At 45.3% G+C, this 27,061-nt stretch overlaps 1 protein-coding gene across 6 annotated transcripts; it reads right to left on the bottom strand.

Moving 5' to 3' along the window:
• Nucleotides 1-27,061, bottom strand: SLC49A3 (solute carrier family 49 member 3). Of its 6 annotated transcripts, XM_088156692.1 has the most exons (12): nt 26,673-26,849; nt 19,664-19,768; nt 15,745-15,903; nt 14,677-14,896; nt 11,073-11,183; nt 9,147-9,223; nt 8,892-9,029; nt 8,218-8,334; nt 6,513-6,665; nt 4,491-4,648; nt 3,346-3,458; nt 1-1,901 (listed from the first exon to the last, which is right to left on the bottom strand). In XM_088156692.1, exons 2-12 carry the CDS (start codon nt 19,676-19,678, stop codon nt 1,747-1,749), a joined length of 1,416 nt encoding a protein of 471 aa, XP_088012818.1. In that variant the 5' UTR covers nt 19,679-19,768; nt 26,673-26,849; the 3' UTR covers nt 1-1,746. The 6 variants fall into 6 exon arrangements, with proteins under 6 accessions (XP_088012818.1, XP_088012820.1, XP_088012816.1 ...); XM_088156694.1 differs by lacking the exon at nt 11,073-11,183; XM_088156690.1 differs by lacking the exon at nt 19,664-19,768 and having other exon boundaries at nt 26,673-26,842.

The following is a 27,061-nucleotide window of genomic DNA, read 5'->3' as shown; positions in this document are numbered from 1 at the left end:
TTAATCTTTTGTTAAAACACCCTTTATTAAAAAACATAAACATCTGTAAATTTATAAAATTATAAAGTATCAAGTGCTTCTTGCTTCCCAGTACAGTGAAGTTCAGAAGTGGCAGGTAAATTTGGCATTAATCTGTTTGCTGTGTTAGTTCCAGGGCTGCAGCTAGTTTTGCGAAAGACAGCTAATCTCAATCCTCTGACAGGTTTAAACAATCTTGTTTCACTTTGGTTTCAGTCTTCTTTCCTGCTCCTTTTGACAAACATCAGTGTTTACTAGTGATAGGCCGGAGCTGTAGGAATGAGCAGGCCTCTTAGAAGGATGCAAACAGGTGTTTTACAAAGGGAGAGCCTTCCAGTTGCTAATGGGGAAGAGAATTCAGGCACTGAGAGAGCTCCTTTGAAGAGTTCCTCAGGCACAATGTGTTCTTGGCATTGGGATCATCTTCTAGCTGGACTAGATAAAGCTAGTTACAGGTTCAGTTTGCATCAAGGTCCCTTTATCAGCAAGTACTCAGATTCCCTTGAAACCTATATGAAGAACATGAAGAATCACAAAATCCCAACAATCTAATTTTTTTTTTTTTTTACCATGTAAGTGTTATAAAGTAAGAATTTCTTACGTAGTACACCTAGACCTAAACTCCAAAGCAGGACATTACACTGCTGTGGAAGTACTGTAAAATGAAAAATACAATCATATCCATTGTAATTGTCAGTGTAACTGAACTCCAAATGGGATCTTTTGTGTCACTTCCCATCTCATCTAACATTAAAGAACAGATGTCAGTTGCAGAGATAGATGGTGGAAGGTGTTTGTTGACGTCTTTTCTTACTTGGTCTCCTCCCCAAAGACCCTGTCACCTGCAGAAACTTATGACAAGTCCCTGCACTAAAGTGTCACCTTTGTCAGTTCTTTTGCCAGCTTCCACCATGCCAGGCACTACAGTGTCACTGCCCAAAGAGTGATGCTGTATAGGAGAGCATCACAGCAGGTTCATCTTCTTGTGGAAAACTTAAACCACTGAAATTGCAAGTGAGGTGAAGAAACAGAATCCCAAGTAAAACAAGCTAATCCTTAATGTCTCAGCATTTAGTAAGGAATCAGAGGGGTGAGAAATGCTGCTGTATTTAACTTTTGCTCCTTACTGATATTTTCTTTTATAGGCAGCACTACAGGCAAGGCTTTTCTTTTCTTGTAGAAGACAAAGTGACTCATTGTAACAGATTTGTATTTACAGATCACATACTTACATATCCCCACTGGAATGAAAGGATGCTCTAGCTTCTACTTCCCTTTAGCTAAAAGGCACAATTAGCTCCAACATGAGTGGAAGCCTGGTTATGCTGTACCACAGTCCTTAAATAGAAGTTTTCCACTGGGTTTGTGGTAGGCACAGCTTCCATCTCTCTGAAATCTTCACCCTTGATCCATGTACATGAAAATTTGAAAATGGCTGAAATATGGTCCTACTCTCCACTGTGACATTTCTTTAGTTTGAATCAAGTCAGCTAAAAGTTCTAGTTGTGTGCCTAATTGTTCACTGCCACTTTGACCTTTCCGGCAGAACAGCCATTCTTAATAGCCCAGATCCCCAAATAAACAGAAGACTGAGAGATGCATAGCAAAGGTGCTATTTGCTCTAGTCCTTGCTTATTGTGCAATATGACACAGATATCCCAGTGTAGCAGCTCAGGATTGGCCCACTAGTCTGAGTCCTTGACCCTTGGCATCCCCTTTCTGGCCTGTTTAGGATTCAGGAACATGTGCTGTTGCTGCATCTTCTGCCTTAGCCAAATCAGCACTGATTGTCTCAGCATGGAGCCGCTTGTAGTCAGTGTGGAAGAAGATGACGTAGAAGCAAGCCATACCACTGCAGAGGCCAGCCAGCACCAGTACTGGAGCTGTGAGAGAGATACACTTTTAGGCAGCGAATCCACAAGTCTCCATGGGTGCGGAAATATATAGGTCAGTTCCCCAAAACAGCACATTCTGTCTGACCACCTCCCAATTGATACCCCCGAGGACAGGTGCAGAGCATTACCAGTTTGGTAACAGACAAATCTTGCTTTACCTAACAAAGGCATAGGAAGAGCATTTAGGTAAAAATGTGGAAGGCTTCCAGAACACTGTGTCCTGCATGACCCCCAGGTTGGCGGTCTCAACACCAGTGCACACATTGTATTTGTAGGAGTCTGTGTTTCTCTGTAAGTGTACACATTTGTGTCTTTGGGGTTGGTGAAAAACATTACAAAAAAAATTGAATCAAATCACTTGAGCTCCACAAGGGAACAGGTCCTCACAGGTAGTGCTTCTTGTTATATCATCTGAGAGCAATGTGCAGAAAAAGTCACTAAACATAAAGTTTTATTAAAAACAAATTTGTGTTTAAAGAATCTTTTCTGAAGAGAACGAAAAAGTGTATTTAGAAGACTATGCAACGAAGCCTGGAAGTAGTTCTAATTTCACCAGTGTTCCAAATGAACACATTCATCCCTTTCTCCACAGGTTTTTCTTGTATGTATCAGACCACAAAAGGAATAGGAATGGGTATCTAATCCCAAGGTCCAGCTGTGATCTGATTAAATGTCAAATTGCAGGCTTTCAGAGATGAAGCAGTCAAATTGCTTTTCGGGGGCAGCTATTATGAAGCCTTGATCCCTTACAGCTAGTAGACCTCATTTTGGAGAGTTTCTGCTCAGCCAAGCAGGATATATTTAATAGGTGATGGTCAGCCTTTGCTTACAGTGTCCCCAGATGTCAGTATTACATAAACATGAACCAGTTGAGACATCAAGACTAGGGTTCAGCCTGCACTGAAAACACTTATGTGATCCTGCTCATCTCAGTTGCTGTATCTTCTGGCCAGCTAGGAAAGGAAGGGAAATCTGGAATAAGTCACAACAAAGCTGGACCAGTATGTTAAAAACACAGGCAGCTGTGTGTGCAGAAGAAAGGGATGTAGCTTTCAGTCAAAGCATTTGTAACCTTGGCCTCCAATATGAAAACCAGTCCTGGTTATGCTACATGGACAGTGTCTTCCCGTCAGAATAGCTGCTTTCTAGCTTTATCAAACTTAAGTCTCTGCAGAGTGACTGCAAGAAAAATTCTGACCCAGAGGCAGCAGTGGCATTCATGGTACTTTAAGAGTTCTTTCCATGTCAAATCTTGCAAGAATCAGTTTAGCAGGAACAGAAAAGTGCACCATCAGGTTCAAAGAGGGGGTTAGAAGATACGCTGCAATAGGAATCAGACTTGCAGGGTTCCTCACACTGAGACCTGGAGGAGAGTGGGGAGTACATGGGGTGCAACCGAGTGTCCGGCATCATTTCCCAAGGACATACTTACTTGTCCAGTCCAGAGCTCCATCCTGGTCAAGGGCACAGGTGGAGAATGGATCCTCAGAAACATGGACAGTGAGAGCTTGTAGAAGAATCATTAAAATCACACCCTCAATCTGGCTGCGGGGAGAAGTTATGTTACTACATAACATGCAGTTAGGTTACCTGCCTGAGGTACCAGTGCTGCAGACAAGGCCACCTTCCCATCTGGAAGAGAATGATGCCTCTTTCTGAAGCATGATATTTCCAGCAGAGAAAGCTACTGCTGGATTCTTCTGGCCCAGGCATTTGGTTAACTAGTTCTGGCCGACAGGGTGTCCAGGTCAACTCCATACATAGGGTCAGTGTGGCAGGATCACTATATACTCCCTCTGAAAGCGAGCAGGTGTTGAACTACACCTGTCAAGAAGCCGAGGCATATTCACTGGGCAGCGACTTGGAAACACTTCTCACTGCAGGACTGAGGATGCAAAAAAGGCTATGGCTTCAGCCTTCTCTTCATTCACAGCTGGCTGGCAGCAGTCACTAAGTCCACAACCAGTGAGAGACAAAAGCCTTCAAAGGCAATGTCTGATGCCCCTCACTGATGTTTCTTGCTGCTGCACCTCCAGCTGGCACAAACACATGGCATCAGATCACTGGTGTCACTGCTTAGAGCTCCAGCAAGTCATTTCTGCTGAAGTTCAGAGCCAGCCAGAGGCAGCTAAATTGGTAATTGGAAGGACAGTCACTGTCACTGTCAGTGTCACTAATGAGCACATCTCCCTCAACAGAGCACAGGGAACTGACTTGTCCCTGTACTGTTGTGGGAATACGTGCCTCTCTAAGCATGCAGCCCCTATCTTCTTCAAAGGCAGGTGGTGCTGGGCATGGTTAAATCGTGATTTGTGCCAACTAAGGGAGACCTTCATCTTCCTTCTTGCTTTTCTTGCACCCCTTCCACATAGTCCTCCCTCTTTTAAAACATTTAGCTCTTCAACTCTATGGCTCAGCCAGCCAACTCCCCTTGCCAGGGGCACGTGCACAGACACCAGAAAGACATTCAGCAGGACAGCAAGCACTGATGTCTATTCTCTTCTCTATCTGCACTCTGTGTGTGTGAGTGTTGGAACCCAAGCTCATCTGCCAATTGGATTTAATTTGCCTGCTTACCTTGCCACAAAAATCAGGCCTGTAGATGTGCCCTCTCCTACGGGGTAGGAGCACTCCACAGCTAGCTCCATGGCAATGGGGTAGATGGCAAAACCAAAGAAACCAAAGAGTGAACTTGTGATGGCCAACATGATGGCCTGATGTCTGAACCGAGAAATCTGCAGGCAAAAAAAAAATACCAAAGTCTCAATGTCAGCACTGTTGTGCAGAAAGTCTCTGAACCTTTAACCTGCAGGAAGTCTCAGGGAGTGACTCACCAGTATAGTCCCTACCTTTTTCTGAAATCAATTTTACTTTCAACCCTCTAGAGTCAACAAAAAGCTACAAAATGGAGAGCTATCTGTTGAATTGAAGTAAGGAGAGGATCAGCAGAATTATCAGAAAAGCACTGGTGTGGTTGCACTGCAGTATCTTGACTGGTCAGTAGCTTACCAGGAGGATGTTTAACATCTCTCTAGGGTAAAGTGAAACACACACCTTTGTCTCAAAGCAAAGTAACATTTTGGAAATTATGTTTGCATTAGGTTACTTGTGAGAATTCTGGGTTGCTGCAGCTCAGTGATAAGGAAAATCAGTCAGATACGTGTTTGTAACACTGGGATTTTAACATCAAAAGACCCAAACAAAAAAGCAAACAAAAAAACCCACCTGAAATATTTACAAAACCTGGAGATTAGTTTAATGCCTAGAACAACCTTGTCCCTAACTATGGAGGAAAGAGCATGACCTTGTCCAGCCAATGCTACTAAAGATGAAGTACTATGCTGTGGTCCTCCCTTGACCATGTAATAAATTACCACAGAGGAACACAAGGTGTCTGTCCTGGCATGGCAGCAAACCTGGCCCAGCTAAACTGGTTAAGTCAAGGAAAACTCTGTGTCTGGAATCTGAGTTCAAAGTGCAAAGGGATCAAATGGATTTGAATGAGAGATTTTTCTTCTACTACTTTGAGCTAACAGTTCATCTGTATGGGATGAAAGTGAGGAGGGAAGGGAAGGAGGAATAGGTTTGCTTGTTGTTCTCTAGGCTAAGGGGCCAGGACACAGTCTCTTGCCTACTCAGTGTTTTACTTGAGTCCAGGCAAGCTGACTTGTATTCAGATCATCCTCAAAACAAATGCCAGAATATGAAAGGGGAAAATGCAAGGTGTGCTTTAGGCACCTTGTCCTACATTGACAAAAAGCATCGCATTTGTCTATCTCTTCCAAATGGAGCTACCATCTCTGGGGTCCTTGGCCCCAGGGAAGATGTGATCACCCTCTAGAGAAAGTCTGGATTTTTTGTCACACAAGAGAAATGCATAGCATAAGACTGCTAGACCTATTCTGGGTCTTCTGCAGTGCTGTGTGTCATGATCAAATTCCTCCTGTGTGATGGCTCCCACTGGCAATGGCTGTGCTTGAGTGCAGTATTTTTACCCTGGCCCCGTGGATGTAAAGCCTCCAGGTTATGCATTCCTCTCCTGGTTGAATTCAAGTATTCTCCTGCCTCTCTTGTCCCCCTCAAGGAAGTATTTCAGAACTAGAATATAACTAGGTTCTTTCCACTAATGTTACAACCCTGACACTCACCACTGTTAAAGGCAGATGTTGGGAAAACATGACATTTTTGTGCATTTTTGTGAAATAAGTACTTAGCAATTCCCTTTCTCTTTTTTTTTTCTTTTTTTTTTTTTTTGTTTGTTTTGGTTTGTTTTTGCTGTTTGCTTGTTTGTTTGTTTTTGTTTTTTAAAAAAGAATGGTCTCAGGAGTCAGTAAGCAAACATGGTGATCCAGTGTAGGAAAGTCAAATTATGCCTATTTATCTATATCCTAAATCAGTCTGACTCAGGCTCCACATTGACTGTCAAATCCTCAGTAAAAGGTTTTTCTTTAAAACATTTCTAGCCCAAAGAGATAATCCCAAAGCATAACACAGGGCTTAATAAACACTATGACATCAAACGACCTTGGTTTGAGTTGATGATTTATCAGACGGCAACAGAAATAAACCCATGGGAATGACACAATGTAAGGAACTCACCACTGCGAACATGATGCTGGCAAGTGCACTCAGACAGAAACTAATCTTTGTGGACTCTATGAACTTCCTTGTCCGGTCAACATACATTCCCAGCAGGAAAGCACCCAACAAGCCACAGACTGTGAACAGTGCACCATTCAGGCCAGCAAAATCCTGGAGGGCAGAAGAACAAGTTATGAGAAACTAGAGCAGTTAGGAAAGAGGTTTTAATGTCACTGACCCATCTGCCAGCTACCAGTGGTTCACTTACTGAGGTAGGAAAAGTTTCCTTGCCCACTGCAGTAGCTGAGGCCTTCACAGGGCTCTGAGTAGCAAATGACAGATGCTTCTACAATTGTGTGGGGACAGCAGGGTGACAGCACTTGAAAAGGATGACAAGTCTCTGTACACCTGTCAAGGGAGGCTGGATGCAGAGCATAACAATTCCCTGGCAATAAGTATTCCAGCCTGGACCCACTGGGCTCTTCCAGGGACAGTCAGGTGCTTTGTCCACACTGGCAGCAGCAGGCCCAACTGCCTTGGGACCTGCTGTGTCTGTAATTATCCTCCTGGCCCTTTTCTTACAAGGGACCTGCACTGGTATACCCTAAGTATGTTAGAGGAGACACTGGCTGTGTCCAAGTCTAAATAGAGAGGCAGTGAGCAATGGCTAGGGTAGGGTACATGCTCTGTTGCCTGCAGTGATTGCCCTTTGCTTGTAGCACTTCTTCAGCTCCATAAGAATTCAAACGCAGACAGCAATCCTGAAAGCAGAGAAGCTTTTAAAAAATTTGGAAAAACATTTTCGGGACCCTCAGGGGCACTGGAAAGAAAGGGTATATGGAATAGCTTCTCTAGGCTAAAGGGCCAGGACAAGCCAGTCACACAGAGACAAAATCATGATGCACAGAAAGCAAGCCTGTAAAGTTTAAGAGGTTTCCACTAAAAGCCAATGGAACATGCAAAATGTGACCTGGCTATGGAGCCTTGAGCCAGATATCAGAGCTGGGAGCTGAAGAGGGGGTGGACAGAGACCAGACATGTAAATGTGCATACGTAACAGCCGGAGAAGTTTTTTAAGAGGACCTCCATGGCAATACAAGCACCAGGACTGAAGTGCAGCTTGCTGAGAGGAAACACCTGAACTCGGGGGGCCTCCTAATAAACAGGAGGGAGAGAGTAGCAGGAACCAGTTATGCACATACTGTGCTGAACTATAAAAGCAGCACTTGCTGGTGTCATGAGAAGGATGTCAAGAAACAGCTGTCACAGTACCACTGACCTCTTCTGCTGCCCTGTCTTCATGTAAAAGTGTGCAAAGAGAAAATGGAGCTTGCATCAGCTGGTCTTCAGCTTCCCTCTAGGGCCTGCCTGGGCCCCATTCTACTCTGGAGTAGCTGAGAGAGGGCTGCAGAGAGTGCTCTGGAGTGGCGTAGAAAAATCACAACATTCTTTTTTCTTAAAAAATTTGTCATTTGCAAATGGGAGCCTGGCCACAGGCAGTAATGAAAATGATGAAAATGCAGGTCATCTATTATACTAAGAGTTTGATTGTGTTCTGGATTAATCTACTGCTTAATCTATATCAGATAACATAAGCAAATGAGATATGAGACTGCGGCATATTCAATTGTCTTAATTTTGCTCTGAGTCCTTTATGAGGAAAAATCAAATTGATTGTATCATAGACAATGTGGACAATGGGGAGAAAAGGAAGAAGACTTACATTTGAATACCCCTTTTCACAAAGGATCTGTTCTAGCAGAGCTGAAAAGCAGGTGAACATCCCAATTCCTCCTCCAAAACACACTGCCAGGATTATGTATGGTTTGTTTCTCAGGAGCTAAAAAAAAAGAAGCTAATGTAAATAAGTGGAGGAGGAAAAAGGCCTGGCTGTGACAGCAGACTTGAGGATCAGCAGCTCTGACTCCTCAGTGGAAAACGCTGACAAGGTAACGCCATGATCATTGACAAAAGTGTGGCTTTGTCCTGTCAGTTCAGCCAGAGGACAAGTTACAATGGGGACCGTGTAGGGAGGAAAGAACTCTTCAGTGCTCAAATTCCTCCTTTACTTTGCCATATGCTATCCTACTGCATCTGTTCAGAAGACTCAGGTTGTGTGCTCCTCTTGGATAAGCCCAAGTCTGCCAGTTTGAGCTATCTGAACGGCTGCCAGCCCACACCTGAATGGTCAGATAGCATCTCCTGCAGCTTTGCTGTGAGCAGCTTCCACTCCCTAAGGAAGGAAGGGATCCTGATCTGCTTCAAGGGGCTTTCCATGTCAGGTTTGGGGGAGTGGCCTTCAGAGTCTGCTTTGTAAGCAGATTGTTCAGCATATCCCTGTCTTGCAGGGCTACATCCCTCACTCCAGCATGGCAGTCCCTATGCGGTAACACTTACCATTTTGAGCCCTGTGAAGAATGGCTGTGAGTTGGAGTCAGTGGCACTGGCTGATGGAGGTGTTGGCGGAACCTTCTCATGAATCCCCAGAGTTGCTAGAGCACAGGCTGTTACTGCTGGGACAGCATAAATACCCAGCTACACAACAGAAGAACAAGACAAGTTACCAGTCTTTCCAGCTCTACTACCTCCAAACAAATAAATAAGCTGGACCCAAATCAGCCCAGCTGACTGATTAAAGCAGTTTTCATTTACCATCAATGGAATGTGCTTTCCTTCAGGAACTAGTGCAGGTGACAACAAGTTTGCTATAAGAATGCCCAAGGGATTGGCTGGAAGGAAATACAAGAGAAACATTTTTTTCATGCAGGCAGTTAGAATCACATATCCACCTCCATTCCCTGCCAGTGGCACAGCTGCAGTGCACAGTGCTGTAATGAACAAGGACTAAACAAGGCATATATAGGGAGAAGCGGGAGGGGAACATTTGGAGATGCTGACTGCATGGTCTTACTTCTGTTACATCTGTTGTCTCGCTCCTGTGAAATTCATTTTATAAAACCATCTCTCTTCAACTCTTAACTCCTATAAACTGTTTTTCAGCTATGGACTATGATGTCCTCACCCTCACAAGGCTGTCTTAGTAAAGGTCAAGCTGAAGGGATAAAATTTAAATGGGTAAATCCATGTAATGTCTCGTGGTGTAACATAGCAGTAGTTATAGAGGTGTTTTTCCTTCCATATTCCTCTACAGGCTGTATACATTGTGTAGAAGATTCTCCTGTTCAAACGAGAACAGCCACAGTACTCTTAGCCTCTGCTGCCACGACAGGTGCTCCTTTTCCTTAATTGTCTTAGTGGCTTCTTAACTGCACTTACACTAATATGTCCATATCTTTCTTATATACAGGAATCAACAACCTATGTCCTTATCCTTCTTATATATAGGAATCTACAACCCGACACAGCTCTTCAGATGTGGACAGGTGACCTCTGTCAAGCTACTGGCAGTGCTCTTTATGAGGGTCACCAGGATGCCATTACTGCTCTCTGCAAAAGGCCATGAACAGCACTTTAAAGTGACACTAGGTCATTCCTGAGGCTTTTCAAGCCTTTCTACTTCCTTTGCAAAGGCCACGCAGATATACAAGTTGATCTCTGCTACCAACTACAAAAATTACATGGCAGCAGAGAATCTTGCAGATTTCGTACAGGAGGCAGTTGCATTATTATGGATCTGGAGCTGAGCAGTGTGTGAAGCAGCAGCAGCAGCACTCCTAGAACTCAACTTGGGAACATCCAAAATTGCAGGCAACAATTTTTTAATGTTAAGGCAATGTTCTGCAAATAGTCATAAAAGTAAAGCTGCTTTTCTGCTAGTGTGCAGGGATGAGGTTAAGAAAGGCAAAGCCAGCCTGGTGAGTCTGGTGAAGGGCAATGAGAAAGGCACCCTTGGGCCCGTTGCTGCATGGGGCAGGAGACATGGTGATAAGGCACTCAGAAAACATCAAGGTATTCAATGCCTTCTTCACCTCTTCCGTGATGGGTAAAACTGACTTTCAGCTCTGAGACCAGAGGTGAAGTTTGAAGCAATGAAGTTTTACCCTCAATGGAGAAAGACTAGGTTGGAGAACATTAAATAAGCCAGACACACACAAATTCATGGGACTGATAGGACACATCAGTGCTGAAGCCATGGACTGTTTCCATTGCAAGGCCATTTTTGATTACTTTTAAAAGGCCACAGCAATTCCAAGGGGCTCCTGAGGACTGAAAGAGAGCAAATGTCACTCCCACCTTCAAGAAGAACAAGAAGGAGAATCCAGGGAACTTCAGGCCTTTCAGTCTTACTTTGTTCCTGGGAAGGTCATGTAACAATCAATCCTTGCCACCATTTCCAGGCACATGAAGGATGACAAGGTGAAAAGGAGAAATGCTTAACTAACCTGGTAGTTTTTATACAGTGAAATGACTGCTGGATGGATGAGGAAAGAGCAGTTGACACTGTCTCCATAACAACCTTGCAGACAAGCTGATGAAGTACTGTCTAGACAAGTGAACAGTGAGATGAACTGAAATCCAGCTGAATGGCTGGGCCCAGAGGATTGTCATCACTGACATGAAAACCACCTGGAGGCCTGCCATGCACTCCAGGGTTGATACTAGGGCCATACAGTTTACCTGGATGATAGGAGAGAGTGCACCCACAGCTAGTTTGCAGACGATGTGACACTGGGAGGAGTGACTTGCAGAAGAGATGGCCATGCTGCCACTCAGAGGCACTGCAACAGACTGGAGAAATAGGAAGAGGGGAACCTTGTGAAGTTTGACTAAAAGAAATAAAATATGCTGCATCTGGGGAAGAATAATAACTCATCCACCAGTACCCCTTGAAACTCACCAACTGGAAAGCAGCTCTGCAGAGAAGGACCAGAGGAGGAGGAATGGGTAGGGGGTCCTGGTGGACACTAACTTGACCATGAGCCAACAACACAGCCTTCTGATAAAGAAATCAATCAAGCCACCACAATCCTGGGCTCAGCATTAGGAGTGAGAGCTGGTCTTTATGCTCTACTCAGCACCAGCAAGCCCACACCTGGAGAATTGTGAGCAGTTCTCAGGTTCCCAGTGGGCACCTCAATACAAGGTACCAAGTTAGTGGAGCAAGTCCAGTGAAGGGCCAAAGACATGATTAAAGCTCTGGAACATCTCATACCTAAGGAGGTTGGGACAGCTGGGACTGGTTAGCCTGGAGAAAAGAACATTGATCAGCAATTATAAACATGGAACCAGACTCGGTGTACAAAGTGTAACACAGGAAACTCTACCTGAATATAAACTTCTTTACTGTGATAGCTGTCCAGCACTGAAACAAGATGCTCAGATAAGCTGGAACAACTCCATCTATGGAGATAATAAAAACCTGACTCAACAGAAACCTGGGCAACCTGATCTAGACAACCCTGGTTAAGCAGGGGGTTGGACAAGATGATCCCAAGAAGTGCCTTCCACCCCTGATGTTGAAACATCATTAATAATCCTATAGCACACAACTGTAGCATTTCTACTCTGTAGTACTTGGGAAAGTACTAGGTTATAATGCTGGTGAAATATTACCTGTTTTTAAATACATGGAAACAAGTAAACAGCAGTTTCCAGGGAGATGGATTACTTCTCTGTTGGGGTAAAATGCAACTGGGCATTGTAGGGGACTGCCTGTGAACTAGTCAGCTGTTTCCATGAACTGTCAACATGCTGAAGCAGTTCCAGAAAGTGTAGATGAGAGTTGGGAAGGTATAAGTGAGCACTGAGCTAAACTTGAAAGGACTGGGACCACCTGAGTAATTACATGGTTTCAGTTGCCTTCTTTTCCTGTGAAGAGCTATTACATGGCCTAGACTGTGAATAGAAAGGAGGTCACTGAGTTAATCAACTATACATTGTGATCTAGGGGTCCTGGTGGAATAGGTTGCAGTACTCTGCAGTGGGGCAGTGTGTTTTGTGATCAGTGACACTGATGCACTGAAACTTTTCAAGGTGCAGAAAATGGCATACCAACAGATCTCAGTAAATTAAGACTCCTGTGGATGAAGCAGAGGTCACTTCAGTGGACTCAGACAGCTCTTTCTACTTCTGACACAGGAGAATTTCTTGTGATTTTCACAGGGAATGAGTTCTTGGCCCTGCACTGCTTCTCTCTGAGTAAGTCTCTACAAGTGATGGGTAGAACAAACACTCAGGAGCTGAGTCATTAATCATTATGACAGCTGAGTCATAGTAATTTCAGCTGCTCAGCAGGATCCTGAGTGTAAGGTTCATATTTGTCACGAAAGCCCAGGGAAGCCAACCCATAGGCATTAACAGCAGGAGGCTGTAGAGCCAGTTTCTGTAGGCAGCACTGATACTGACAGTACTGGAATGCTGAGTGCTGCTCAGCATTAATTACATAGGAAGTGGGCTCTGATAAATTGGAGCAAGATGACACAAAAAGCTCACATCAGCAACAGGAAGAATGGAGACAAGTGGGAAGAAGCAAAGGGAAATTTGGCTGTAAAATGGCTGGGTGGGAGCCATTTTTCAAGACAAAGAATAGGAGAGCTGATTCTGTGCATAACTACCTGGCAGACAGGTGCGACAAGACTGAATACACGGGGCATAAAGAGCATAGGGATGTTGACATTTGCCATGAGCTAATTAACCACTGGATTAAACGACTGGAGCTGCAGTAGATGCTCCTTCCAGACAGTATTTAAATTTTCTTGAAATGAGATCCTGGTATTGTACAGCAGACATTATTGATGTAACCAGGCATTATTAATGGAAGCCTTCCATAGAGGAACATGCAGGTGTTGCAGCAGGCAAAAATCACAGCCCACAGTCTTCACTCTGACATCCCAACATGCCAGACACTGAACAGCTTCAGGTCTTGGGATTCCACTGTTCCTTGCTCTTCAGGTTTGTTCTTCATTATACTTAGATTCATTTGGTTCTGTAAAGACTGAGGATGCTGCATGAACAAAATGCTCTTTAGCTTCTTTGGCTGCTCACTCACTTGAAAAGAGCACTTTGTTTGCAGGCTGCAGTCCTTCAGGGCAGTGAAGCACTGAGTGCCCAGTAGTTCCCTGGTAGTGCTTGTATTGTGCCACACTGACAACAGAGCTCCTTCTCCAGCAGAGGAGGCGAAGGTCTGTTTCAGCACTGGAAAATCAGGTGAGTTATCATATCCACCCTATGCTAGGAAAAGCAGTGCAAAAATAATTTATTCGTTCTGACATCACAGATTCATTCTTGCTAAACAACAGTGCCCATGCTCTAGTCTGACAGCAGCATTGGATAAGCTGCTTAGGGGTGCTCTTCTTTCCCCATGCCTAACCCTTCCTTACAGCTTGAAGACAATGGGGAGGGAAGGCAGCTGCTGGCTGTTTTGAGAGAAGGACAGATGGGGCTGCCACACACATGCAGGTACTATGAGACTTCACAGCTGGAGCCAGTGAACCAGCCCAGTTTCCGGAGCACCTCTCGAGCCCTTGGAGAAAAGAGGAAGAGATTTCTTTGGCTGCTGGGTAAAATGTCACATGAAGGGAGAAAACAGGTCTATCAAGTGAAGTATCCTGTCTCTTTGTGCCCAAAGGAACCAAGAGAGGAATGTGATTAGAGCAAGCTTATTTGGTGCCTCTCCTCCAGTTGCCCAGCTTCCAGGCACTTAGTAAGGCAGGTGTGCTTTCTGCATGGATAGTCCTGCCATTTAGCCTCCCGAACATATTTGTGCAGACAGACAAGTATATTTTATCTGTGTGTGCATACATAAAAATTAGGGATATGTGCTCAGTCTTCCGACTGGATGAACTTGTGGGCAAAATTGCCACAGCAACCTTATCTCACCTCTATCCAGTTACAGAATTTGGCAACTATAACCATTGGTACTACAATGCAATTTAAGACACCTTACCAAGAAACTGCAAAACGAAGGCCACTAAAGACTTAGTAATATTAAGGGCTGTTGTCAACCTATGTGATATTTAGGCAAAGATGCCAACCTGGTCTTGAAGAAGAAGGTTAGGAGTCTGGGTGGCTTATACTGAGCACTGCACCTGGATGTGGCTTATACCCACTTTTTGTTCACCTGTTTTGTTGTATATGACTACAAGACTCTTGGGTGGAGCTGTATTTGCAAGGGTAAATGTCTGTAGTACAAAGGACTTCCTCTGCCTGCTGCCTCTGAAAAGTAAACAAATTGCTAGCAAGTTCTGTGATGCAGCAGTATTACTTTGCAGCTATCACTTACACATTGATGCAATCATATTTGCTGTTGCTCTCTGGTGGTCTGGGAACCATAGAGCTGCCAGCTTTGTTGGTGAAAAGATGATAAGAGGCTGTGCCAATGCACAGAAGCATTGTCCAATAAACAAGTACCAGTAACTCTGGGAACCCAAGCTCAGGAACTTCAGAACGCTGAACATGCGGGTGATGCTACCAACCATGTTCAGCCATGCACTCAGGACCACCTGCAGTGAACAGAAACAAAACGGTTTTTCATGCTGGAGCCTGAAGGGCAGAACTTAATACAATACAATAGATTAGCATAAGCAAGGTCTCAAATGCACTTTGAGAGAGACACTGGGTGTTTGTAATCACTGCCTGCAGACCATCCCCACCTCTCTGGGCCACTGCAAGATGTTCCTGATCCTACCTGCCTCCTTAGGGAGTGTCTTGGGGTGACAGGGAGCAAGGTGGCTGTCTCAGCCCCATGGAAGAACCACATTGATGAGAAATCTGAAGTTCACTAATTACCCCTTGTTGTCAAGTTTGCGCCATCACCCATATTTTGCTGTGACAATCCAAAGATCATGGCAATGAATCATTCAGGTTATGGATCCTGCAAATTATTATCATGCCAGTGTTTCAGTGCTGCATTCCACAATACAGTTCTGGGATTGTGTAGAGATTGCAAGCTCTGACCTGACAGGGGTCTCTCGCTTGCACTCTGTCCTGTAGTCCTTAAACTGGCCCTGACAACAAGATCTTGGTGCTAAGACTTTCCACAGCAAATCTGACCCAATTACAGAAAGCTCTTCACAGAGTCATCTCAGTATCTGTCCCTGTCAGTTGGCTAAGACAATGAAAACTAAAGCTGGAAAAGGCAAGCATGCAACTTTATTCTGACTTTTCCCACTGCTCTCTTTCCACCATTGCCACAGAGGTGATGTTACTGAACTAGAATAGAGCTTTCAACATGTTCATTCTCTGCAGCATTTGGCCAGACTCCTATTCAAAGTATGTACATTACTGCTTTGTGCATCTACTGCTACCTCTAGGTGAAACTTCCTCAGGGGAACAGAACACTTCAACTCACAGCACAGCGGAGCCCCACGCTATCAAGGATCCATGTTGCCACCAGACCAAATGGGATTGAGATGAGGAGATACACCATTGAGAGCCAGTTGACCATCTCCAGGGAAATGTGGAAGTAAGTAGCTGTCTTATCAGCCACAGGAGCAAATGTCAGCCACAGCTGCAAAACAAAGACCAAAAATGGGTAAGCATGAACACCTCCAACAGAACAGTAATTCAGCATCCCCTCAAACTGAATTGTGAGGAGGCTTACTGTCTTAGTCTCTCCTTGAAATTGTGATGTTAAAGCTGGTAATAAAAGTTCAAACCCTCAGTGTCTGTGGTTACTGGGCCCAGAGCACCCCATACATTTCACTGCCTCATCCCCAATCCCCTAGTATTGATGCTAGAGGCTGGCAAAAGCAGAAGTCAGTAGTACGTTTTACTGTCCCAATGTTGAACATGTTCGCCCTGGTGCACTTACTTACCTGATGGAAACCTGATGGACTCATTCTGTATTAGCAAGAACAAAATAGAATCTGCCACCTCCTCTCTGCAGCTAGGATCCTCAGAAACTTGGTATTTTCAGTTCCATTAGTAACATGTGGATGTAGCGTTTTAAGAACAAGTTTACTATGTGTCAGCCAAAAGATACATTATTCCCTGCCTTCCTAGACACATTCAACAGTTATGAAATTACCTAGAGATTGTATTACTTAATGTATTAGAACACATAACACAAAGGTAGACACAGAAGAGGTACTTCAACAACCATCTACATTTTTCTTCCAGTGCTGTATCTGAACATAGCTCTGAAAACAACTAGTTTGTTTTAGACACTGATATCATGGTTCCTGTCAGCTTCTGGTTTCTTACAGGAATGACGAGAACTGGTTGATCCTAAAATCAGGTTCTGAGATCACATCCACAAGAAAGAAAATCAGGTACTACAAGTTAGAGGGTGTTTCTGTAGATTCTTTGCCAAGATGCGTCCTTGTGCTTTTAAAAAAGACTGGTCTAACCTGTCAAATGGCCTAACAACCATTCAATGTCAATTACAGGCTACCTCACTGTTAGAAGATGATCTTGCTGCTGCTGGATACTCAAGGTTATAGCGTTTGCATAAATGTGAACGAAAACTTCAGTTATAGCTTTTTACAAAAGAACTGCAGCCACAGTTGCTTTCCAGGTACTCCCTCCCCTCTGTCATCACAAGCTTCCTCTTCACAGCCTGCAATCTGCAGCCAGTATCAGATGTGGTGTTTAAGTGTAATTGAAAAAGGCTTGTGTAACCTCAGAGGAAGGTGTGCTCCTAAAAACTGCTTCTTGTTATTTCCAGCATTCCTGGGGTTTTTTTCTTACATGATAGGGACGATAAAAACTACTACATTAGACAGGAGCAGAAAGAGAGATGGGCTTTTCTTCTCCCTAGAGTCACTGCCATATGCAGTGACAATAGCCATATCCAAATCATTCTTTAGTTAGGCTTTTTGCCTAGCAGGGATGCAATGGGTAAATGGTAGTAACAGAGAAGTTTTAAATATATTCTCAGCAGCCTTGCAAGGACTCCTAGCATCAGCCCTTTCTCCTCCAAAAGGATCTCCCATGGTGTATCTCCTATATTCAGTTCAAAGCTCACATCAGCATGCTGGGCTCAGACACATCTATGTGACATCCTTCAGAGGTCTGGCAGGGGATGGATTTGGTGTTTACTCAGCTTCTACAGTCAGGTTAATGAAGATGCTAGGTGCTGAAGGAAACTGTACTCTTAGACAACAAGGAGGTTAATCCAGGTCACTTTTCAGACTTCCATCAGACTGGGATGGGAGTTTAAAGGTTTAATGCTAATGTAACTATTTAAATATTACAAGCATTACTAAGGCATGAGTATTAGTTTGCTTATGGTATGCTAAACTGCAGCTAAACAAATCCCAGCTGTGTATTTCCAGCAATTGCACTTCTGGGTTCCTCAACACTTTCCACTTATGGGTGGTGGTGATGAAACACTCTACCACAAAACAGTGTAATTAAAAAGATGATACATTTAGTAAGCCAGCTTCAGGTACATTTTCACTCGTCCTGCTCCTCTTCACAACATGCTCAACCATGCATTTGGAAAGTGATGCCACAAGGCCAGAGCACAGCATTTTCTGTTCAGTGACTGAATGCATCTAGGTGATCTGGGATCAAGCACTAGAACAATTCCATTAGATCTAGTAAAACCATTTCTTGCAGAACACCAAGCACAGGGGTTGCCCCATACTCCTATGCTGAGCAAGAGCTCCAGTCCTAGCTTATCCATGGGAGAACATGGTGGGTGGAAAAGTTGCAGCTTGTCCAAGACTGAGCTTGTCCCTCAAAAGAGGAAGCAGGTTTATTTATGGCTCTGAAAAAAAAAAAAAAAAGTACGTTTCATTGTTTACCATGTGTTGCTCTAACAGAGAAATTCAGATATGGGCAATGGAGCTGTCTTGGTTTAATTTAATTTCCAAAAAAAAAGTCTTGGTTTAATTTGAATTTCCCGGCCAATGCACCAAATAATGACATAGTTTTGATGTGCCAATTGAAATATACTCATTTTCTGTTGTGAGACAGAACCAAGACCAAAAGAGCAAGGCAGGCCTAAAACTTAAAAGAGTATAAAAAACTTTATCAACTACACAAAGAGAAAGAAAAGCAAATTCAGAATACGATCTTCAGACCACTCCTTCCTTCCCTCTCCCAACCTTCATAACAACAAAATAAGCATACAGAAAACTACTTCAGTCAGTTCCCAACTTAAATAGTCCTTTTTTCAGTTCACTTCAGAGAGAGAAGTCTCCTCTTGTCAGGCCATAGGGACTTCTCCACAAGGAGGGAAAAGAAACCCAGTTCTCTTGTGGTTTCACTTTTACAATTTGCATCCGCCCCAGAAAAAACTTGCAAAGTCGTGAAGCTCCTCCCATCTTCACAGCTTTCCCAAAACTGTGCTTATTGGCCATGTTAAACTCATAGAGTATTTACTTTTAAGAATGAACTGTTCCAAAGCAAAAGCTCTCTTCATCTCTTTTCTCTCTGTTCATGCTTCATCCTCAGAAAACCAAGATCCCCTTCTTTCCTCAGGGCAAAGATTCTCAACACAGGTGCTTTTAGTCAAATGATCTATCAAATGGAACACTCCAACCCCCCCATGTCTTTCTCCATGGTTTATAGGAATTTTCAGCGCGATTCAGTCCATCCCTACAACTTCACGAAAGCCATTTTCAGCCAACCACTAAAGACTTAAAGTTCTGCACAGAAGTCACAGGGGCTGGGCCAGGCTCCTGCAGGGTGAGGGGCGGCTGAGGTGTCACTCAGCCTTTCTGGGGCTGGGCTGCAGCCCCACACTGCCCATGGCCACCCCTGCTCCCACACAGGGCCCGGCCCTGCCCATGGCCACCCCTGCTCCCAGACAGGGCCCGACCCTGCCCATGGCCACCCCTGCTCCCAGACAGGGCCTGACCCTGCCCATGGCCACCCCTGCTCCCAGACAGGGCCCGACCCTGCCCATGGCCACCCCTGCTCCCAGACAGGGCCCGGCTGCCTCCCCCAGGCCATGCAGGGGCTGGGTGGGCTCGGCCCCTCCAAAGCTGCTCCGAGCCAGCAGCAGAAGCCAGGGCACCCCCAACCCATGGGCCTGAGGGGGAGGAAGCAGGGCTAAGGTCTTATCAATGAGCCTTTCCTCCCCCGGCCATCGGGTCCCCTGGTTTGCAGACAGGGCCCAAGCGGCTTCCCGAGCCCCCCGCCCCGCATGGGAGGGAGCCCGGGCCGGTGTTACCTGCTCAGCCACCGGAAATAAAAGAGAGCTTTTTCCCGGGTTACCTCCTTCAAAATGTGTGTTCACAGAGCGAACTAACTTTCTCCAATTGGTTTCTCAGGCTGTCAATAACCGAACCAGCCTTCAATTGGTCCCATCAACTCACAGAAGAAGTTCTCATAGAGAAAAACTTCTGAGTCTGTCCTTCCCCAGGTGAAACCAGCACAGGAGCTCAAGATGAAACTGTAGTCAAAGAGGTCACCACATGCCCCTGCAACAAAGAGGCAGCATTGTGGAATCATGCCCACACAGGGATATACACAGTCAGTATGCCATCTTCTGCTTTTGGTTTTCCCAGTTATGGTAACTCCACCCACAGCAGTTAATAAGCTCTTCTGATGGAAGCTAGAGCCCTTACCCAACATTTTTTTCTGAAACTTGGCGTTGCCAAGGCTGGTACTTACACAGAGGCTAACCTGAGGTAAGCCCCCTCAGGTAGAACAGGTAAAGAAGATGCAGCTCTCTCTTGGTGAGGTGAAAGTCCTGTAAGCTCTAAAGATGCAGAATAGAAAGAGAGAGAGGTTCCACCCTCTATCACTCCCCAAGGGTCATTGTCTTCATCTTTGGCATACCGAACCCACAGAATCACAGAATGACAGAATATTCTGAGTTGGAAAGGCCACACAAGGATTATCAAGTCTAACTCTTAATTAAATGGCCTGTATCAAAGCTTACCACTGTAGATCACAGTGACAGATACAAGGGGAGAGAGAACGTCTGGGGTTATAAGATGTCAGACCCTAGAAACTTATTACTTCTGGGACAGAGAAAGGGAGGATAACCGGAAAGACACCCCTGTCCTTGAAGGCTTGTTCAGTCCTTGCAATTTTCAGTACCTGCACAAGCTTCACTTTGTGGAAATACACCCTAGTGGTTTGGTCAAGCTGCAGGCAGCTCCATTGCATGAGAGACCACACAAAGCCAGAGCCTCAGTGTGAGCTGCAGAAGGCATCAAGACGAGTCTTTGTTACTCAGTTACACTGTGGTCCTTGTTACACACTGCACTGCTTCATCCATGCTCAGGTGCACTTCTACGAAGTCAGCTCAATGTCCGGCTGCAATGCTGACAAGCAGTTTTCACTCACCTAATACAGCTTATGACCCTTCAAAGCCCTGCCAGCACTACAATTAATGAAAACCTTTCGGCGAACTTTGACAAAATTTTCAGCTTGGCACAAGTTGGAGAGGATGATGATAGAAGTCAGCCACAGTTCACTTTCTTGGCCATTGCATGTTAATCAAGAGATTTACACAGAAGCCCATGCAGAGCCACTAAATCACAGGGACTCTTGCCGTTGCAAGCCAAAAAACCACAATGAGTTTGTGAGCTTAATACCCTGACACTTGTCAAAACTCACTTCCCTAGCATTCTCCCACAGATTTTGCATTAGTTTTTTTTCAAATTACAGCTCCTCCTGTAGTATAATCCAATATCATTGGTAATTTCACTGATGTTTAAGATCACGGTATTTGTTCCTTATGCATTTGGTATAGATATTTTCTTCCTTTCAGATATTCATCTAGCAGGATGTTGGAACAGCCAACATAATAAGACATTGTTTCTTTTCCAAAGGCAGGAATTTTAGTTCCTACACTCCTCTGTTGAGCTCAAGCCTTAAAAACATGTTCATCTCACGGTAGTTTTTAGGCTTAAAGATAGCAAAAGCTTCAGTGCATGCTAGGCTCATCTGGAAGACATACCTCAGCACACACTCTTCACTATAAAAACTTGTGCTCAGCAGTTGAGGAAGAGGATAGAAGGGCCCCTGATGATCCATAAGCCTGTTCCAGCTTAACACTAGAGTGCTGTAACTCACTGCACACAGCTGACTGAGGAGCCATGCCCCATCACTAGAAAAAAAAAAGATAAGTGTTTTCCACCCAGAGTCATATCCTCAGTTACAAGAGAGCCCCCTCCACACCTTATTTAACAATCAAACTAGCACCAGGGCCAGGGCACTGACACTCAAACTATCTAATATTGATGTTGGGAATGGTACTGGTCCCACTTTCAGCTCTCTTGCCCTCTGCTTTAATCTTCTTCTAGCTGACATATTAATCCTGCACCTCCCAGAGACTGTTTGGTCCTTTCTCCATTAACTGAGACTTAACCTCCATTAAAGGTGGCTGAAAAGAAAGATGGAGAGGGACTTTTCACAAGGTATATAGTGGTAGAACCATGGGAATGGCCTTAAAAATAAGGGAGAGTAGATTAAGATTAGATATTAGAAAATTTACTGTAAGGTTGGTGAGGCACTGGAACAGGTTGCACAGAGAGGCTATGGACTCTCCATGTCTGGAGGTGTTCAAGGTCAGGCTGGACGAGCAGCTTGGTCTACTGGAAGGTGTCTCTGCTCATGGCAGAGGGGTGGAACTAGGTTATCTTTAATGTCCCTTCTAACCCATACCATTCTGTGATTCTATGATCATGATCCATGATAACTGCAGGCCTGCATGGGTATTCTTGTAATCAAAACAGGTTACAGCTTTTCTCATCCTGACTCCATTTATAAGTTTTTCTGTTGCCCTTTCTGATATCGTTGTAAACCCTTAGCTGATTGTCAGATGTACCCTGCTCTCTTCCTCCCAGAATCAGCCCAACTCCTTTTGTTTTCCTCCTGTGCTTATTCCTCTTATAACTCCATTTTCTCCTGGTTCAGTTCTTCCACCCTATTGCCTTCACTGTTTCCACTCCCACACAGACTCTCCAGGAGCTATTTCACCTGCAGGATCTGGTTTCCCTCCACTTATTCCAAGGGAACCCAGTATTCGTCCTTCCTCCGACTTCTGCAGGAGATTATTGATGGGCTTTGAGACGACACCAGTTCTCTGTCTGCAATGGTAACAAGGTGGTGGCTGAAGGAAGGGCTCCATACAGGCTCTACACTTTGGTAAGCAACAGGTGTGAGCTGTAGAAGGCAGCATACATGACAGATGCAAGATTTTTGGAGCTCAAAGTACAGCAATGATATATTGATGCATCACATGTATAACCAGGCACAGCTGTGCCAGAAGCAGTGCCAAACATGTTCTTCAAAAAGGACAAGCTGCTAATCAATGCCTACTTTCCTCATGAACAAATCAAGATTCCAAAAGTGAAAAGCAAAATATTTGTAGAAAGGCAAACATATGCAATCAGGCAGAGGAATCAGATACTTTGCCATATCAGTGGTGGTATCAGCTAGCAGAAGTTGGTATATGGAGTACTTTTCGTTTGCTGGCATACTGTATAGCTGACTAGACTGTAGAAATGCCCCTGCAGTACCTTTTAAAAGAAGGAGCCAAGGGGGTTGTCTTTCCTGATATGGGGAACTTCTACTTCATAACAGGCACCAGCACAGCTCACCAGTCTCCATACAGGCTTTGCCTACAGCAATTTTGCCAACTCCAGCATGCTTTCTTTCATACACCTGAACACTGCTTATAAGGTGATGTAAGAGGTCTTTCTGTGACATGGATGCTGTCTTTCTTCCCTCAGACTAGATGACTAAGCCCTTACATCAGAGTCCTGATCTTCAATGTTAAAAGGGCCACACTTAAAAGTTTGGAAGCAAACAGCCCCTGTGTTCAGCTGAAGGCACTGATGCTGACACAGTAGTCTAGGACGTTAAGACAGCGGCATAATCTTCAGAAAAGGCCAGATCCTTGCCAAGATGTCTCTTAGTCTCTACAGCTCTCAGGAGAAGTAGTAGAAATAAAGAGCAGCTGCTGTGTGCGCATGCGTATCTACTGGGGCACTGCTGGAGCAGACAGGTGTGGATGAGGAGCGTGTGCACCCTGCCCTGGAGCATGCCAGGCTCCACTTGTGTAGCTCTCCTTGCTCTCCCAAGTACACTGAGTGGTGGTGTAAGTCCTCCAGTTGGTGAGTCAGGAGCCACTTGCCACTTGGCCAAGCGTGAGCTAGCTCCAACCCTCTCCGCCCTGCTCCTCCCCTGCTTGGTCATGCTGATGAACACAGAACCAGGCAGTAAACACTCAGTTTCATTCTTCTATCTTTTTCTCGATATCCCTAGTGCTAAAGCAAGAGAAAGGCCCTCCTGTGAAACACAAAGTTCCCACCTGTTCAGCTTCACAGGAAGGAGGATAAAAGAAAGGAGCTATGTGCTTGCTTCACAGCTTGTTCTATGCAAATAGAAAGGAGCTACAGCAGCTGCAAGCACACCATAAATACTCTTAAACATTAAGCATTCAGATGAAAAAAAATCACACTCAAAACCACAGAGTATGTTTGGCAAAACAAATCTAGGGAGAAACCACAGGCAGACTTATGTCACCCCCGCTAGCAGCAGTGTTGCAAGAGACAGCTGGGGATAAATCATCAAAGCTTAGCTGTGGTCAGAACATCCTCTCTGCCCACGACTTCAGGCAGCAAGTATATTATGCTGATGTCTGCTTACGGCCTTCTTAAGATAAGGCAGGAGTTTCTTACACTATATTGTCAGCTAGGAATACCCAGAATAGTCCTATTTAGGAAATGAGAACAAATTCCGGCTAAGGTAGTACCCACTTTGTACAGCAGGGAGAGACAGAGGCTTTTAAACTCAGGTCAGAAATAAAAGCACAAGTAAGGGGCTATTTATTGTTGGTGTAAAAGCCTCTATATCATGTTAATCCCACTCTGCTACAGTTAATGAAAGGCTTTAATACACTGAAGCGGAGCAGGAGGATATAGGGGAGAGTGCCCCTTTTATCACCACATGGTCTGGTTTGGCTTTGCTCAATAACACTCTAAACCAGATTAAGAAATACTCCTTTCTCAGCCTGCCCCTGCTGCATGACCAAATGTGCTGTCCTGCAGTTAAGTTGCTTCTACCTTGTCTTCTTGACACTGAAAGTCTCCCCCACTCAGTACTGTCTCCTGATTGTTACTGCTAGTGGCACCAAAGACCACTAATAGAAAACCAAATGCATATGTACAAGACTGAGGAATACAAGGCAACATTCTGGAAGCTTGGTCCAGCAAATGAAGACCAAGTCAGAGAATTCAAAAGTCATGTGTCCTTACTATATACATTTGCAGAGAGCCTGACACAGGTATACATAGAACAAAGTGCTGCATGAAACATCTGCACAGGTATACATAGAACAAAGTGCTGCATGCAACATCTGCACAGGAATTGACACAACTTGCAGGGTAATTTTTCACACAAGAGCACTGGTAAATTAATAATTTCATCTGGAACTTTTAAACGGCAACCAACCACTTTGATTTCATGGACTTTCAACCACTCTGTCCACTTTAATGTGATTTTTATCAGGAACTTTTAGGAGAAACTTTAGCATCAGAAATGTTTGCTTACAACTTTATATGTCAGCATAGTTGCCATTCCAGATCTTTGCAATGGCTTAGAAACAGTGATTCCGATATGCTAGGATATTTATTAGGCACCCAGTCTTGAAGTCATAAAGTTCTGACCTAATTTCATACCATGGAAAAATAATACTGTGAATACTGAATACAGGAAATTGTCAAGTAACAAAGGAGACAGAACAGGTTAATCTTCCAGGGCTACAAAATTTTCAGCAACACACTGAGAACACAGTAATACTTGCAGATGTACTGAAAAGATCTGTTTAAGAAACCCTCCAGTCTCACTTTTAAGGTTTCAGCAAAGTCAAAATCTGACAAGACATCCTGGAAAAGGCTTGGTACAGTTTCCATGCTGTCACTGTTCACTTCTAGCAGTGTGGGTTTATTTCCTGACACGTAATGGTCTTCTGCTGTGCCAGTTTAACTACAAGCAAGCAGTGGGGCTTTTCTGCAGTACCCTTTCTCTATACTCTTAAAGGATATACTGATTTTCCATTGAGAAGGTCCATTCTTTATTTTTTTTTCCATATACAGCTAAATTCTGACTATTTTTCCATTTCTCTACTCCAGTATCTTGCATTATGGAATATCTCATCTTCCTTCAAAACATTTAAATGTTTGCACGTTGCAGTGCCTGATCTTGTCTGCCAGACAGCCTGCATTCACAGCACGGTAATCCTCAAGAACATGAATAATTCTACATCAGTCTGATAATTATCAACAATGTCCTCAACGACTGGATGAGCAAAGATCTGGGCTTCTTTTTCATATACTAAGCCTTGATAAGACGAAACTTTATGGGTTTATCTCCGTAACTACTGACTTCATTTAAATCTGTTCAACAGGTGGGGTATGATCTGGCATCCATTTTTTTCAAGTTTCTGAGAATAAGGAAGTAAAGGCAAAAAGAAGTTCATACAACCATCTGTTTAGTGCAGAATTACTCCTAAAGTGTTCTGTATATGCAACAGACCCTGAAAGTAAGCTTGCTTCTTTTCCTGACCAGATAAATTTGCTGTCACAGGACAGCAATGCGGCAGAGTTAACTCCTATTCCTCTCCCACGGCGTTTCAACACTGTTCTGCTATTCTTAGGCTAGAAACATGTGATCCTTATAGACGATGAATACTTTCTCTGTCTCCCTATGGCTTACGAAGTGGAATCGGCAGCAACTTTTGCTGTGCTCCAGGACACGTTTTGCTTCATCCCAGTCTGACTTGACGCTGCGGTACTTCCTGCTGTGCTCTCGGAGACCACACACACTCTCCCGCCCCATCCTGCCCTTCCCCCGTCACCACCCCTCGATGCCCCGCATCCCCACGATCAGAAAGGAGAGCGTGAAGGCCGAGGTCATAACCAGAACGACAAAGTTCAAAAGTAAAAGCCTCTTATTCCGTCCATAAGGCACAGCCAGGCTGACGCTTCTCTGAACTGTGCGCGTACAACCGAGTCCCGGCGCTCCAAGGATGAGGGGGTGGATCTGAGACAGGGCACTGGGGCAGAGCCCTAAGGATTGCCTGGCTGCTTCTAGGAAGAAGCAGGAGGTGGTTTTGGTTCTGGCCAGCCATGTCAGCCCGTCTTCCAGCAGCAGCAGCAGCAGGCAGAGCTGCTCTGCAGACCTGCAGCACGGCGAGGCGGCAGGGCAGGGCTGTGTGCCCTGCCCGCTCTGCGCCTCCGCCTGCTGCTCGGGCACCCGGGGCTGCCGGCGGCCGCCCCTTCCCCACCACCGCGGAGGAGCGTCCCGGCTGCCGCCGGCCCGGCTGCGGGAGCGGCTGTCCGGGGCGGGAGAGCCGGCCGCACTCACCATGGCGTTGGAGCAGTTCAGCAGGCACACGACGGCCAGCAGGAACCACCGCCGCCGGTACGTCTTGAAGCGGGCCAGCGGCCCCAGGCTGCGCTCCCCCAGCAGGCTGACCGTCTCGCCACCCTCCATCGCGGCGCGGCTAGGCACGGCTCGCCTCGGCTCTGCCCGTCCGGCCCGGCCCCGCCCCGCCGCCCTTCCCGGCCTCCCCGGGGCGGCCCCGGCCGCGCCGCCGCTCGGCCTGGCCCTGCCCGGCTGGGGCTGCGCTGCGGAGCCGCACCGCGCCGAGCGCCCGCCCTGCCCGCGGAGCCGCCTCTGCCCCGCCGCGCTCCTCCGCGGGGGAAGGCCCGGCGCTCCGCATCGGGGCTGCTGAGGGGCGCGGAAAGGGGGCC

The sequence above is a fragment of the Sturnus vulgaris genome, chromosome Z, assembly GCF_052056855.1.
Source record: "Sturnus vulgaris isolate bStuVul1 chromosome Z, bStuVul1.hap1, whole genome shotgun sequence".
Lineage (NCBI taxonomy): Eukaryota > Metazoa > Chordata > Aves > Passeriformes > Sturnidae > Sturnus > Sturnus vulgaris.
The sequence above is the reverse complement of the archived record's forward strand: the minus strand, read 5'-3'. Positions and strand labels throughout refer to the sequence as shown.

Coding starts and splice junctions, on each gene's coding strand:
- SLC49A3 (XM_088156690.1), bottom strand. CDS start 26,801: ATGGAGGGTGGCGAGACGGTCAGCCTGCTGGGGGAGCGCAGCCTGGGG. Junction 15,904..26,672: donor TGAACTGCTCCAACGCCATG/GTGAGTGCGGCC, acceptor TTTGTTTTGCAG/CTGTGGCTGACATTTGCTCC. Junction 3,459..4,490: donor GGCCTGATTTTTGTGGCAAG/GTAAGCAGGCAA, acceptor TTCTCCCCGCAG/CCAGATTGAGGGTGTGATTT.